The sequence below is a fragment of the Macrotis lagotis genome, chromosome X, assembly GCF_037893015.1.
Source record: "Macrotis lagotis isolate mMagLag1 chromosome X, bilby.v1.9.chrom.fasta, whole genome shotgun sequence".
Lineage (NCBI taxonomy): Eukaryota > Metazoa > Chordata > Mammalia > Peramelemorphia > Peramelidae > Macrotis > Macrotis lagotis.
In genome coordinates this window covers 134474739-134490450 of record NC_133666.1, presented here as the reverse complement: position 1 = coordinate 134490450, position 15712 = coordinate 134474739, and the positions used below count along the sequence as shown (strand labels likewise).

The window sequence follows — 15712 nt, the reverse complement described above, 5'->3', positions numbered from 1 at the left end:
ACCCCAGGGCCGGTGGGCACCCCCAGGGCCGATGGGCACCCCAGGGCCGGTGGGCACCCCCAGGGCCGGTGGGCACCCCAGGGCCGGTGGGCACCCCCAGGGCCGATGGGCACCCCAGGGCCGGTGGGCACCGGAGTTGCTGTTCTCCCAACCAGACGCTGTCTGCCCATTTCACAGATGAGCCCCAGGACACTGTGGGGCGGGGGTCAGTTCTGCAATCCAGGCCTCCCCCCAAAGCCTTGGCACTCCGGAGGCGCAGGGACCCAACCCGCCTCCTCCTCGGGAGCCGCAATTCCTGACCCCAGAAACTGCCTCACTCGGAGGCTCCTTCCCTGCCTGCTGGCCTCACAGGGTCAGAGGACCGGGGTCACACCGTAGGTGTGTCTGAGACGGGGGCCATGGGCTCCTGGCTCTGAGGCACCTCCTCATGGTGATGTCCCTCAGTGCAAGGATCAGCCCATGCAACGATCTAGTACAACTCCACCCCTGTCAAGAAGGTTATCCACCTCCACAGAGAACTGAGCTCCTCTTGAAGTATTTTTTCCCCCACTTTGTTTCTTGCCTTTTATTGTTGTTGTTGTTTTGCAACATGGTTAATGAGGAAATATGTTTTGCATGACTTTACATGTATAATTGATAACACATTGCCTTCTCAAAGAGTAGGGAAGAGAACGTAGAACTCACAAATTTGTTTTAATACTATAAATAAATAAAAACATGAAAAGAAAAAATACTTGGGACCATAGGTTTACATCTGGGAGGAATTTTAAAGAACATTTACAGATGAGAAAATGTTGAAAATCCAATGAAATAAAGCGACTCATCCAAAAGATACATTAGCGTTAGAGACAATCTGAACCCCAGGTCTTTTGGCTGGAGAAGAAGTGAATGGACCCAAGAAGTCAAGTGACAGCAGGAAGAAATGCTGGATTTAGAGTCAGAGAACCTGGGTCTGAACAGTTACTACATGTTTATTTTGGGGGATTCAGTTAATTTCTTTGTGCCTCAGTTGTCCCGTCTGTAAAATGAAGGGGTAGGATTTCAGAGTACAGAGGAGCATAAGATAAAAAGGTAGAAAAGATCTGGGTGGCACCAGACTGCAAAGGACCTCAGAGTATACTAAAACTAAGAAGGTTGAACTTGACTCACTTATAATACTATTCGAGTATATGAAATCTATGAATGGTTTATTAAGGCAGAGGGGAAAAAAGACATATACTATGAAGTTTACAACATATAATAGTGATATAGTAGAGAATAACAATCTTAGAGTCAGGAAGACTCATCTTCATGAGTTCAAATCCATCCTCAGACACTATCTTTGTGACCTTAAGTAAGTCACTTAACCCTCATTATCTCCATTTCTTCTTCTGTAAAATGAGATAGAGAAGGAAATGGCAAAACACCCTAGTATCTTTGCCAAGTAAACCCCAAAAAGGATGATGGAGTTGAACCAAAACCCCAAGCATATGAAGTTTATAGTCTAGTAGCCAAGGGTAGAATAGGTACTCAAGTAACAAGAATCAATCATTATTAATTTATTTTATGTGCCTGCCACAGTACAAAGTGCTGGGGATATGAAAAGCTATAAAAAAAAAAAGTCCTGCCCTCAAGAAGCTCATAATGTTTGATTTCAAAGGTGAAGTTACTAAGGCCTGGAGTGATTAGAAAATCCTCCCTGCCTATCAAGACACACACAGGACTCCAGGCTTCTTTAACCCAACTTTAAACAATAATCACTGAACTAAAGGATGACCTGTTGTTTGTCCTTCATTTTCAAGAGGGCCATGACATCAGGAAAGTGATAACTTGACATGCAAGGGAATTGGATGTAAGTGAGGCAGGGCTGTGCAAAGTCATGGGTCTCACTTTCTCCTCCAGAGCCACCTGGATCCAATGGCAACTTATAGATCAGGATGACTGGAGATGTCCCTGGATGCAGGGGGAGAATTTGACCTTTTGAAGTGAAAGCCTTTCCCAGGTCTCAGTTTGTCTGAGGCAATGCCCATTCTATGATTAAAGCTAGACCAAATAATTGGAGAAAGTAAATGTTTTTGACCTGGCCATACTATCTAAATTAATCTACCGGTTGAATGGTATGTTAATCACTTTAACCATTATTTACATAATTATAACTTTGAATACTTTTAATTTGATTACATGAAGCCACTGAGGAATCATCCACACTAAATGGGTTCCAGTGTACCAAATAAATCAATAATTTCCTTCAAAGCTCATCTCAGATGCTGCCTTTTACACAAAGCCTTTTCTAATCACCCCAGCTGCTAAAACCTTGGCTTTAGCTTGTATATTTTTTATTTATAAATGTGAATATGTTTCTTTCCTAAAATGTAAGGTCACCCCAGACAGGGACTTTTTCTGACACAGTTCTTGGCACATCATACTCATTATCTTCCTTTCACACCTTCCCCCCAAACTCTCCCCTTTTCTTGACTTTTTTGTTGTGGTTGAGGGTACCACCATCCTCTCAGTCACTCCGACTTGAAGTTTCATTCTCATTGTTAATTGGTTGACTACAATTTTTTTTATGAGACAAAACATTTATTTATTTGTTTTGTTTATTTATTAGGTTTTTGCAAGGTAATTGGGTTAAGTGTCTTGCCCAAGGCCACACAGCTAGGTAATCATTAAGTGTCTGAGGTCGGATTTGAACTCAGGTACTCCTGACTCTATGCACTGCACCACCTAGCTGCCCTTATAATGAAACAAAATAATATATGTGGGAGGATAAAAAAAAGGTACCTAAACAGAGAAATAAGGGGGGAAATAGGCAAGAAGAGGTTTAAAATCACATCTCAAATTATTTTATAAAACAATTATTTTTAGGGGCGGCTAGGTGGCACAGTGGATAAAGCACCGGCCCTGGAGTCAGGAGTACCTGGGTTCAAATACAGTCTCAGACACTTAATGATTACCTAGCTGTGTGGCCTTGGGCAAGCCACTTAACCCCATTTGCCTTGCAAAAAAAAAACTAAAAAAAAAACCACCCCACTATTTTTAAATGAAAAAATTGAATAAAAAGGATAAAAATAAAAATTGTTTCAGTGAAATAGATAAGCAAGACATAAAAGAAAATCCGTATGGCTGTCTAGTCTGTAAATTTCATAAGAAGGCAGTATTTCATTTGGGCTGAGAATTTAACTGAGCAGAAGATAAGGGAGAACCCAGCAAAATCTTAGACACGAAAGAATAGCATAAGCTAAGACAAGGAGGCTAGAACTTAGGATCTACAACTGGAACTCTAGTCCTGTTTGGTTGGAATATAAATTACAGGGAGTACAGAGGAGCATAAGATAAAAAGGTAGAAAAGATCTGGGTGGCACCAGACTGCAAAGGACCTCAGAGTATACTAAAACTAAGAAGGTTGAACTTGACTCACTGGACCATTGGAAGACATTGAAGGATTTTGGGCAAAGAAATGTCATTACCAGATCTTTGCAAAAGGAAGATTAGGTGCTGGGTAATGGCAAGTCAAGAAGAAAGCTAGGAAAGAAAACAACTAATTCAGTTTTTATTTATGAGGTTTTTGTTTGTTTAAAAATAATGAGTATCATTAGGGTGGAATGTCTCTTATATTGTCAGAAGTGGGTCATTGTATCCAGTGTTTTTGTTTTTCTTTGTTACAAGGGAGACTTGATTTGTGCAAGGGGTAGGGAGGGAATGACCTTAACATAAAAACAAAAGACATTAATTAAGTTGATTTTTAAAATGGGGGGGAGAGCCCCAAGAGGATAAATGAAATCGGAGGAGGGGAGAAATTGAAAGAAGTGGAGAAGTTAGAAAAGAAGGGAAGTAAGTTATGAGAAATAGATACAGAGGGAGGAATGACTGTAAGGTCTTAGCAGAAATTACCTAAACATAGGAGTTTCTTCTTCTTGCCTAGGAAAATTCTATATATACACAAAGGATCCCATTTCATCCAGTTTTTTTCCAGAAGATTGCCTCCTTCATCATTCTCACTTTAATTTTCAATCTCTTCCTGTCTGATTGATTTTCTACTGTCTATAAACATGCCCATGTCTGCTTCATCCTCAACCCCACCCCCCAAAAAAAACCCAACCCCTCTCTTGATCCATTCATCCCCATCAAACTACTTGAGAGGACCATCAAACTACTTGAGAGGACCATCTACAGTATGAATTTCCACTTTTCTCGAACTCTCTTAACTCTAGAATGTGACTGTATTCAACTGAAACTGTACTTCCTCCAAACTTTTTTAAAAATCTTACTTACGTCAATGAAGTTAAGTGACTTTCTCTCTGTCACACAGTTAAGGTAATTAAGTGTCTGAGATGAGATTTGAACACAGGTCCTCCTGACTCCAGGGCCAGTGCGCTGTCTACTGGGCCAGAAAGCTACCCCTGCTTCTTTCAAACTTAATAAATGTCTTTTAATTGACAAATCTTGTTGACCTTTTCTCAGTTTTTATCCTTCTTGACCTCTCTTGAGCTTTTGATAATACCAATCACCCTTTTCTATTTCTGTCAAGGTTTTTGTGATACAACCAGGAAAGCCTAGTTCTTTTTTATTTGACTCAGTCCTCATTCTCCTTTGCTCAGTCTGCATCCACATCATGCTCATTATCTCTGGGTATCCCATAGAGTAAAGCAATATCCTAAGTCTTCTCTTCTCCCTCTATACTATTTCACTTAGTGATCTCATCAGCTCTCAGAGATTCAATTTTTTTCTCCCTGCTAATAATTCTCAGATCTTTTATTCAATCCAAAAGTATCTGCTTGCCTCCATTCTCAAATCCTCAACAGTCTATTGAACTTCTCTGAACTGGATGTCCTATAGACATTTTATCAGCAACATATCTAAAACTGAACTCATTATCTTCCTTTCACACCTTCCCCCCAAACTCTCCCCTTTTCTTGACTTTCTTGTTATGGTTGAGGGTACCACCATCCTCTCAGTCACTCAGACTTGAAGTTTCATTCTCATCTCCTCATTCTCTTACATCCTCCTCCCCTACTATTAAATTTGTGGCCAATCTATCCATTTTGCATTTGTAAAAATCTCTCCTTTAACAGTATTTCCACCCTGTTCAAGGTCCTCATCACTTCCTACATGGACTGTTACAAAGTCTGATGGTTGGTCTGCCTGCCACAAGTCTCTTCCCATACCATTTCATCTATTAGACCTTCAAAGTAATCTTCCTGAGCAGAGCTATAGCCATGTCAACCCCCTTCTCACCTCTAGGATCACACATAAAGTTATCTATTTTTCAAAATCCTTCATTACCTGTCTACATTTACCTTTTGAGTATTCCTACACTTTATTCCCTTCCTTCATCCCTGATGTTCTCTGAGATCCAAAGAATACTGGATTTTTGGTTGTTCCTCAAACAAGATACTCTCTATTTCCCATCTCCAGATATTTTCACTGTCTTCTGTATACCCCACTCCTCCCAAAGTCTGAAAGGCTCTCTTTCCTTCTCTCTACTTTCTGGCTTCCTGACTTCCTTAACATTCCAGTTAAAATCCTGTGTTCTACAGGAAGCCTTTCCTGGTCCCCTTTAATTCTGGTGTCTTCCCTGTGGTGATTGTCTCTAATTTATCTTGTTAATATTTGTTTACATGTTGTCTCCCCCATTAAATGCAAACTCTTCAAAAGCAGAGGCTATCTTATACCTTTCTGGGACACAGGAAGCACTTAAATGTTTAGTGAATGACTATTCGTTCATTCACTTATGAATAATAGGATTATAAATCACTGCAGGAGATTCCTACTTTTATTGTCTTGAAGATGAACCTGGGCCCTTAGTGGTTCAGATGAAGATGATGATGTTACATCTAATTTATAGCATATTCCTCTTGGCTAGTGGTAGACATTGTTTTCATTCTTTTAATAGATGGAGATTTAGACATAAAGATATCTTCCCAACCTATAATCCAAGACCACCTTCCACACTGTTGGAAGATTAATCTCCCTTATAGATATGATCATGCTGCTTCTTTTCACTTGGATATATTTAGTGGATCAGTCCCTGTTGCCTAATAGATAAAGTTCAATTTCTTAACCATGTGTTCAAGACTTTCCACAATGGGCTGCTCTTCCAGCCTTATCTCATACTAATGATCGCCATGCTCCAACCACATTGTCCTACTCATTCTTTGCTGGCTCTGGACCTTTGTTCTTGCTATACCCAGAACCTTAAATAGTTTCCCTTTTTTTTTTTTCTTTGCCTGCTAGATTTTTATTCAACATTTTTTTTAGTTTTTTTTCAAGGCAAATGGGGTTTAGTGGCTTGCCCAAGGCCACACAGCTAGGTAATTATTAAGTGTCTCAGACCAGATTTGAATCCAGGTACTCCTGACTCCAGGGCCAGTGCTTTATCTACTGCCCCACCTAGCCCCCCCACCATGCATTTCTAAATTGCATTCTCAAATGAAAGAAGTTATTTTAATGAATCAACAATTCTTTTTATGTTGAATTAAAAATTAAGGAAATACAAGTGAACTAGCAAGTGAAACATGTTCCTTCCCACATGGCACACGTGATAACATATATCTAAGTATTTCCAAGGGAACTGAAGGTGCTGATTGATCTTTCAAGATCTTTCATTGATCTTCTGGGCAAATACACATACACATATACATACATATATACATATATATCTATATACATGCACACTTATTTAAAGATACATATATGCAGCTAAATAGATACAAAGATATATATGCTATATAATCTTATATGTATTATATATAGATATACAATATATACATATATATTCAAAGATGCAACTATATAACTATAACCTTATATGTTTGTGTACATATACACATAAACACCTATACCTCAATGCAAAGATGCATCAGCTCAGGGGAATTCTTAGATTCTGTCAATTCATTTGTAATCAACATCATTGATTACATCAGTGAATACTTCTAGAGAACATAAAATGTGTTCTTATAGTTCAGGACATGTAAAACACATATTTCTGGCCTCTAAGAGGTTAGGATCCAAAAGATATGAGACTTTCTAGTTATAATCACTTTCCTAAAGTATTCCTCAGGAAGTCCTTTATATAACAGTTTAATCATCTGCTAATATTGTTGGGTCAAGCTAAAACAAGGGACTTTTTTTTTCTTCTAGTAGATTTCTGTAATCATGGCATTCTTTTGGATGGCATAGTAGATAGAGTATTGAACCTGGAATCAGGAAAACTCAGTTCAAATTCTACCTCAGCCATTTGCTAGCTTTTGTTACACTGCACTTAACCTCTGTCTGCTTCAGTTTCCTCATCTGTAAAATGGGGATAATAATAGCACCAACCTCCCTATAACAAGGGTTATTGTGAGAATAAAATGAGATCATATTTACAAAAGTGCTTTGAAAACCTTGCATTATTAAAATGCTAGTTGTTATTATTTTAAAATTTTCCATAGCCACCTATGGCTCTTCCTACAAAATATAAACTTCTGATCCTGGCATTCCTGGCACCTGTGCTGATCTATCCCTATAGGCAAATTTCAAAGTATTCCCCTTTATGGGAGACAGTTTTGCATAAAGAGTACTGGATTCAAAATCGGACTCATTACTTGCTTGGAAAAGTCACTTCACATTTCCAGGATGAAATTTCCTCATCTGTAAAATGATAAATTTAGACTAGATGACTTCTAAGATCCCTTCCAGCTCAAAATCCTATTTTTGGTCTTATTATTAGCTCAAAAGCAAAATAAAGGGGAAGATCAAGAAAAGAAAGAAAGAAAGAAATACCCCAGCTCACAGATCATAGAGCACCAGGAAGTATAAACTTTAAGCTGTTTCCTACTGGGGCTATTTTCCCAGAATTAGTATGCTTTCTTCCACTGCAGTCTACCACCTCAACCCCTAACTTTTTTTTTTCTATGAAAATTGTTTGCAAGTCACTTTCTGGTTTCAACCAGTCAAGGTTTTCCAGGCACTACTGAAAGACTCTTTCCTCTCTTCCCACATCCGCACCCCATCCCTCAGACTCAAAATTTAACACCTCATTCTGAGGAATAAAGGAGTTGGAAAAGCAGTGGAAAAGGGGAAAGAATTGAGGACAGTTTTTATTTTGTTTTGTTCCATTTCATTTTGTGTTTAGGTGCTTTGGAAGGACCTTTGACTGCCCAACTCAACCTCCTCAGCCTCTTTCCATTACTTAGGAACAGTTTTCCTTCTGAAATAATAACTTTTATTTCTATAGTTCTTCAAGGTTTACAAAAGACTTTAGTCACAAGCATTCTGAAAGGAAGGTAGAGTAAACTTCACTATACCTATTTTACAGATTTTTATAGATAATTTAAGTGACTTAATCTCAAAAAAGTAAGGAGCTGCTAGATAGAGGAGTAGTTGGTTGGAGACTGGAAGATCTGGGTTCAAATTCTGCCTCTTACTAGGAGCCATATGACCACAGGCAAATCTCTTACCCAACTGGATCTTAGTTTTCTCAGCTGCAAAATAGGATAAGATACCATTATTACATCACAGGTGCTTTGTGGCTGTTAGTTATTATTTTAATAGGAGTTCTTTAACTTTTTTGTATCCTTGAAGTTTGGTGAAACCCATGAACCCCTTCTCAGAATTATGTTTTTAAATGCTGTTGTTTGTTCATTTCAGTCAAGTATGACTCTGTGACTATATTTGGGTTTTCTTGGAAAAGATACAGGGACGGTTTGCCATTTCCTTCTCCAGTTCATTATACAGATGAGAAAACTGAGGCAAACAGAATTAAGTGACTTGCCCAGGGTTACCCAGCTAGGAAGTATCTGAGGTCAGAATGGAACTCAGGAAGATGAGTTTCAGTGTAGCTAGGTGGTACTGTGCCCAACCTGAAGTCAGGAAGACTCATCTTCCTGAGTTCCAATCTGGTCTCAGATGCTGGTTGTGTGATCCTCAGCAACTCACTTAATACTCTTTGCCTCAGTCTCCTTGTCTGTAGAAATCTGGAGAAGGAAATGACAAACCACTATAGTGTCTTTTCCAAGATGAGGTCCTGAAATGTTGAACGTGATTCAACAGTAAAGATGAGTCTTCCTGACCCCCAGTCAGGTACTCTATTCAATGTGCCTCCTAGCTGCCCCATGTTTTAAATACACAAAATAAAATGCCAAGGATTATGAAGGGAACCAATTATATGAAAATACACTAATCAAAAAAATATTTTTTTTACAAAAAGTTCACAGACCCCATGCCGCGGCCCTGTTTTAATTATACCTGTTCACAGATCTAAAAGTCACATGAGTTTCTTTGACCCTCATGTCTATTAGACTGACTTATACAGTATAGTTCATTCAGAAACTAGCTACATATTTACTGATTGAACTGACTTTGGAAAGTTTTTAAAGCTTGTTCCCAGTGGAGCCTGCAGTGCACCACTTAGTTTTTGCCAAAGTTGGCAGACACATGAGGACAGAAAGACTTTCAAGTAAAACAATGAAAACTTATTATGGTTTTACTACTTGTACACCACAGTCCATCAGGAATATTCTTATTTTCAGAAAAGGAGGTTAGACAAAAAGAAGAGGGGAAAGGAATGATAAAGAGACAGATGTTTGTCCTCCCCTTGATTCAATCAAACCTCAAGGTCAAGAATCAACAAAAAGGAATGGGGAGAGAGATAACCAGGACATGGAAGAGCTTGAGCTAGCTTTGGAGTCAGGCTGAATTGTTGAGTTGTTTTTCTTGGTGTTTGATTATTGGTGACTCTAGTTGGGGTTTTCTTGGAAAAGATACTGGAATTCCTTGCCATTTCCTTCTTCAGTTCATTTTGACAGATGTGGAAACTGAGGCAAGTGGTGTTAAAATGACTTGCCCAGAGTCACATCCTAGTAAATGCCTGAGACAGGATTTGAACTGTCTTCCCAACTTCAGGCCCAGTACTCTATCCACTGTATCATCTAGCTATTCCTTGGAGGCAGAAGGCCAGGTTTCAAAACAACTCTTCTAATAACAACCATGGTAATCTCGAGAAAAGCAGTTTAGCTGAGCAAGTCACTTAACCCTGTTTGTCTCAGTTTCTTCAACATAAAAATGAGCTGCAGAAGGAAATGACAAACCACTCTAGTATCTCTGCCAATTAACCCCCCAAAGGGGTCACAAACAATTGGACACTACTGAACAACAGTCTTGAGAAAGTCACTTAACTTCCATGGGGTCTCAACTTCTTCACTGGTTAAATAAGGATTTTAAACTAAAGGATTTCTTTCAAGGTTCTTTCCAAGTCTATTAATTGGTTGATCCTCTGAATCCACAAAAATGTTGGAATTAGCGTTGGGATTCAAGAATCCTGGTTCTAGTGCTGGCTCTTCTGCTGTTGTCTATTAGCTCTGTGACTTTAGGGAGAGCTGATTTCTTCCACAGTGGCCCACATTCATTCCCCTCTTCCTAGGATGAGAGAATTAAATAAAAAAGGAGAATGGGGGGATGGGGAAGCAAACTACACCTGTGGACTAAGAATGACTTTTTTTTAGCATCTTAAAAATAAAGTTATGGTATTTAAAAACATAAAAAAACTCTCCAACAATCTTTAGTTCACTGGCTATATAAAAACAGACGGGATTGGATTTTGTCTTCTGGCTGCATTTTGTCTCTAGGGTCCCTTTCAATTCATGGTTCAAGTCCATGGTTCTATGAATCTGACTTAGTCATATTTCTTTCCTTGTTGTGGTCTATTATGTTTTTCTTGAGAAGTTCACTTAAAAACAATAACAGCAACACCTCAAAAACAACAAATTCCCCAAACTAAACAAATGGACAAAAACCTTATATGTGAATTCCAAAGTGATTTTTTTCCCCTTATTCTTTAGAGATTTTTCTTCATGACCTTCTGAGAGAGAATGATGTGTGTCTCTTTTTCCAACCCTTTCAAGGTTTTCCAGGCTAGCATTCAGTTTGGGAACCACTGTTGAAACTGTACTGCCCATTTCATCATGTTTTAAGTCCCAACTTGACAATCTAAATAGTTATTCATAGGATGTTTTCCCTCTCTCATGGATCAAAGAACTTGGTTGTGGTTTGGGAAGGACCATATGTTATGCTTTTTGATTTTTGTTTGTGTTTTTTTTTAATCAATATAGAAGAAGAGACCATGACGTTCCCTAATCCTATATTTTGAGCTAAATCTGGGAAGTGGAAGTGGGGATAGATAGGATGGAAATTGACTTCTCCATCTACAAACCATTCATTCAATTAGCAAAGACTTTTTGTTGAATGAATGATGCTTAAACAAAAGCACCCAATATGTGAACAGGCATTGCAGAATACTAGGTGTAAGAGATAGAAAGAACAATCAGAAATAATTCCATTCTCAAAGCTCATATTTTCTGGAAGGGGTAGGGAGAAGGAGGCAGAGCATAACACATACAAAAATTAGTAAATGTAAATTACATACAAAGTTCTCAAAAGAAAATGATTTTGTTTATTCATATAACTTTTTCTCTCCACAGGGCTTCCTCACTCTTACAAATTCTCTCTGCAAAAATTTCCTCTCAGGTGAGTTTTTTTTTCCCAGTCATGTTCATAATAAAAGCAAATATTTTAAACAAAATCCTTAGTTTGCAGCAGAGCTGTCTAATAGGACATTCCCTTTTGTCCTCTATTACCTCCCAATCGGTTGGATACTTTTGCATTGGTTTTCTTGATGATACCCTCAGTGAGAGAGGCTTTTGGCTCCTTCATATTGGTATTGGTGTTGGGAGTGGCTCAAAGCCACCCAGTTTGTTGGGGGGCCTTTATAAGGCACTGGGCTCAAGGCTTTGCCATTTGGGAACAAAATGAACCATAAATCACCACACCCAGTTAAAGTTAACTCTTTGCACTGGATAACTCTGTAGGCTTGGGATGGATCTCATACACATATTCCTTTAATCTGGTTAGGGAGGAAGGAGGAAGCAGTGAAACCTCAGATGGACAAAGAAGCCCAGAGGTGGTCCTGAGGAATGGTCTCTGAGTGTGTTTGCACCCTAACTTACTGAGCATTAGTAAAGGGTAGATGTGGTTTCTACAGTCTATCTTCCTTATAACACTCACTAGCATCCCTGGTAAGATGGAACCCTCCTGAGATCTCAGAAGCCTTTAGCTACAGACTCCTCATTTTACAAGATAAGAAAACTGAGACCAAGAGATTCAGTGATGTTTCCCTGTATGACATAGGCAAATGGTGCAAGTCACAACGTATTTTCTCCCCACCCACCAACCAGGGTATTCAGGAAAAATCAAATTCAAGTAAACATCAAAGGCAATCTTGAAGGGGGGGGGAGAATGACAAAGGAACTATCTTAGGGGTGAGTTCCTTGATTATTTATTTATTTAGTTGGCTTCATGTCTCTGGTACCTACGACAGTGTCTGGACACATAGCAGTTGCTTAATAAATATTTGTGGAATTGGATTAAATTGAATTGAATGCATAAAAAGATATGAGTAACCCCCCCACCCCTTTGCCTTGGAAACATCTAGAAGTTGATGGGAGACATATAAATATGAAACTCAGATCTTTTATTATCAGCTTATTAGAAAACTAAATAATTCCTAAGTTTCCTTTGTTTTTCAGTTGTATCTGACCCTTTGTGCCCCCATTTGGGGTTATCTTGGTCAAGATCCTGGAGTGGGTTGCCATTTCCTTCTCTAGATCATTTTAGAGATGAGTAAACCATGGTAAATAGGGTGAAGTGACTTGCCCAGGATTACACAGCTAGTAAGTGTCTGAGGCCAGAGTTGAACTCAGGAAACCAGTCTTCCTGACTCCAGGCCTGGCACACTGGGCACTCTGGTGCCAATAGCTTTCCAGGTTATAGCCCAACCACCATCAACCTAAACTGTCCCAGCCCAGATGTGTTGATCAGGGAAAAGGACAAAACTCCTGCTAAAAGTGAATTTTCTAGGTTAGTTAGAAATCCATTTCCAATAATAATAAGGAGTTAGATGATCACAATCCCAGGGGAAGCATTTTGGGTCTGCAGGACACTTAGCAGATTTCCCTGGTTTGCTATTTCTAGCTATCCATGTATACTTTAGAGCCTTTTGTACTTTGCAACTCTTTATGAAGAGGTTGGTCCCAGGACCGGAGATTGAGAAATAGAGCATTTAGATTCCAGGCAAATCTGTGCTCTAATCCTGAGAGAGCTCTGCCCCTGTTTTTTAAGGGTAGCATTCTTTTGGATGACCAACAGGAAATACACAATGTCCCCAAACAATCATGGTTTTCTATTTCTGTTGATTGCACTTCTGTGAAGTTAAGATATTTTCCTTTTATGTTTCCCCCCAATTTCCCTGCTCCCCAGGCTTCTTCTCCATCCTCCAAAGTGACAATGAAATCATACCGCAAGTTACCCACCCATGTGACTCATGGCTCTGGTCCTTATGAGGAGGAGGAAGAAGAAGAGGAAGATGAGGGCAATGAACCTGGCTCCCTTGCTGCCAAGAAGTCCCTATCCCTCAGGTGGTGGTGGTTAGGAGTAGTTGTGATGGTGGGAGCTATCCTGTTGGGGGGCACTTTCTGGGCCATCAGTGTGAGGAGACTTCCCATGGAGCCTCCAGGGAAATGTAACTCTGTTCCTGAGTCCCAGAGATTTGACTGCTATCCTGAAAGGGACAGTGTGGTGACCCCAGAACTGTGCCAGATGAGAGGCTGCTGCTTCCTGCAGAATGGCAGCCAGAGAGGGTCACCCTGGTGCTTCTACCCACCCAGTTTCCCCAGCTACACCTTGAAGACCTTGAACAGGACTAAGCTAGGCTTCCGGGGCATGCTGACGAGGACAGTGAAGACCTGTTACCCCCAAGATGTGTTAGAATTGCAGCTGCAGGTGGATTTGGAGACAGATACTCGGTTACACATCAAGGTGGGAGAATCATGTGTGTCTCCATGTCATAGGATAGTAGAATTTAGATCTAGAAGGCAGCTCTGGGATCTCAGTCTAGACCAGTTCCCTCATCTTAGAGACTTTCCCAAGGACACTCAGAGGCAGTGAGGTGTCACAATGGATGGAGCACCAGGCCTAGAGTTAGGAAGATTCCTTTATTGAGTTCAAATGTGGTCTCACACCCTTATTAGCTGTGTGACCCTGGCAAGTCATTCACCCTGTTTGCCTCAATTTCCTCATCTTTAAAATGAACTGGAGAAGGAAATGACAAACCACTCTAGTATCTTTGCCAGGAGAACTCAACATAGGGTCGAAAAAGTCAGGCACAACTGAAATGACTGAACAACAAAGTCACACAGATGACTAAGCAGCAGAGTAAAGTCTTTGATTCCAAGTCCAGTTCTTTCCACTGTGCCATCCTGGGGTCTTTGGGGGCTTCTTTCCAGATCTATTACAGAAAAATGATAAATTTAACTTTAGGGTTGATACCAAATACATAGAAATCTGCCTCCACCTCTCCTAAGCTTCTTTTCTCCTCTGAATCCTCAACCCCAAACTGGAGGGGAGAGTGATTTAGACCTATAATGTCCCTGCTGTATGTAAGGAGGTGACTTGAAGACTCAGTGAAGCACTAGGCTTAGAGTTGGGGAGACTTGAGTTCAAATATGGCTCCAGACATGTTTTAATCATGGGAATCTGGGCAAGTTTGCCATAATCCACCAGAGAAGGAAATGGGAAACCGCTCCAGTGTCTTTTCCAAGAAAGGCCTGTGGATGATAGGGTTCATGGGATCATGAAGAGTCAGGTACAGCTGAATAACAACAGCCTCTTGGTGAGGAAACTCCTTCTAGCAAGTTACCCAAGTGACTTGCCCAAGGTCCAGTAGCCAGGAGGTATCAGAAGCAGCTTGAACCCAGGCCTTCCTGAGGAGGGGACCAATGACAGAGGTCTGGACCCATGATTTCATCAGGTTAGGGAGCACATGATCTAGAAATGCGCTTCGCTGATGTAGGTCAGCCACTGGTCTTGTCATCTTGGAGGTAGCTAGCTATCTGGGACCAAGGAAAGGTTCAGTGTCATTCTCCCCTGTGGCTATGCAACCAGAAATCAGCATGTCTCCAAGGTGGACTTCTAGCCACCAGGCTGCTGTAACTTTTCCCCAGAATATGTCCCTTGGACCATTTTCTCTCTGCCTCAGCTAACTCCCACTCTGCCAGTGTGGCTGGCACAGCTTTCAGATGAGATGTTCAGGAAGACTGTTCCTGGGAGATAGGAGAAATGAAATGTTGGGGTGGGGAAAAGGGGGGAAAGGGTGGGGTGGAGATAAGTTTAGCTGCCTCAGAGAGAGTCAGCAGAATTCCTTCTCTCCCCACCCCCCACTCTTTAAGTAGTCTCTCCCAGGGCCCCTTTCCATGTGAAGATGTGTCCCATGTGAGCCACAGGGTCACTTCTGCTTTCTTTCTCTTTGTCACAGCTGACTGATCCCAACCACTCCAGATATGAGGTACCTCTGGAAGTTCCGCCAGCCACGAAAAAAGCAGACAATCCCCTCTACAGCCTTGATTTCTCCAGGGATCCCTTTGGGATTTTGGTAAAACGTCGAGGATCAGGAGTTGTACTGTGAGACTTCCCTCTGGTTTTTCTCTCTTTCCATTTGAAAGTGTTTGCATATGTTCTCCTTCCACCATTTCTCTAAAGACCTGCAGCCCTGCAACCTCTTCCTAGGGATGACCTTGAAAGGAGTGGGTTAGTTCATCATCAATCTGACTCTTGTTTTTAGGCCCAGCTTTTCATAGGCTCAGCTAGCATGCTAGGTGTCAAATTAGAACCATATTAAAATTAAGTGGGTTAATAAAAA

At 40.5% G+C, this 15712-nt stretch overlaps 1 protein-coding gene across 2 annotated transcripts in view; it reads left to right on the top strand.

Annotated features, from left to right (window-relative positions):
• LOC141498647 (lysosomal alpha-glucosidase-like) overlaps window positions 1-15712 on the top strand; it is a 68416-nt gene that overhangs the window by 2365 nt on the left and 50339 nt on the right. The window contains exons 2-4 of one of the 2 annotated variants that reach the window (XM_074201823.1): window positions 11442-11487; window positions 13276-13833; window positions 15329-15445. In XM_074201823.1, the coding sequence (XP_074057924.1) occupies window positions 13303-13833; window positions 15329-15445 (648 nt within the window). In that variant the 5' untranslated portion in view covers window positions 11442-11487; window positions 13276-13302. Of the gene's footprint in view, window positions 1-11441; window positions 11488-13275; window positions 13834-15328; window positions 15475-15712 lie in introns of both variants that reach the window. The other variant, XM_074201822.1, reaches the window with a different exon arrangement.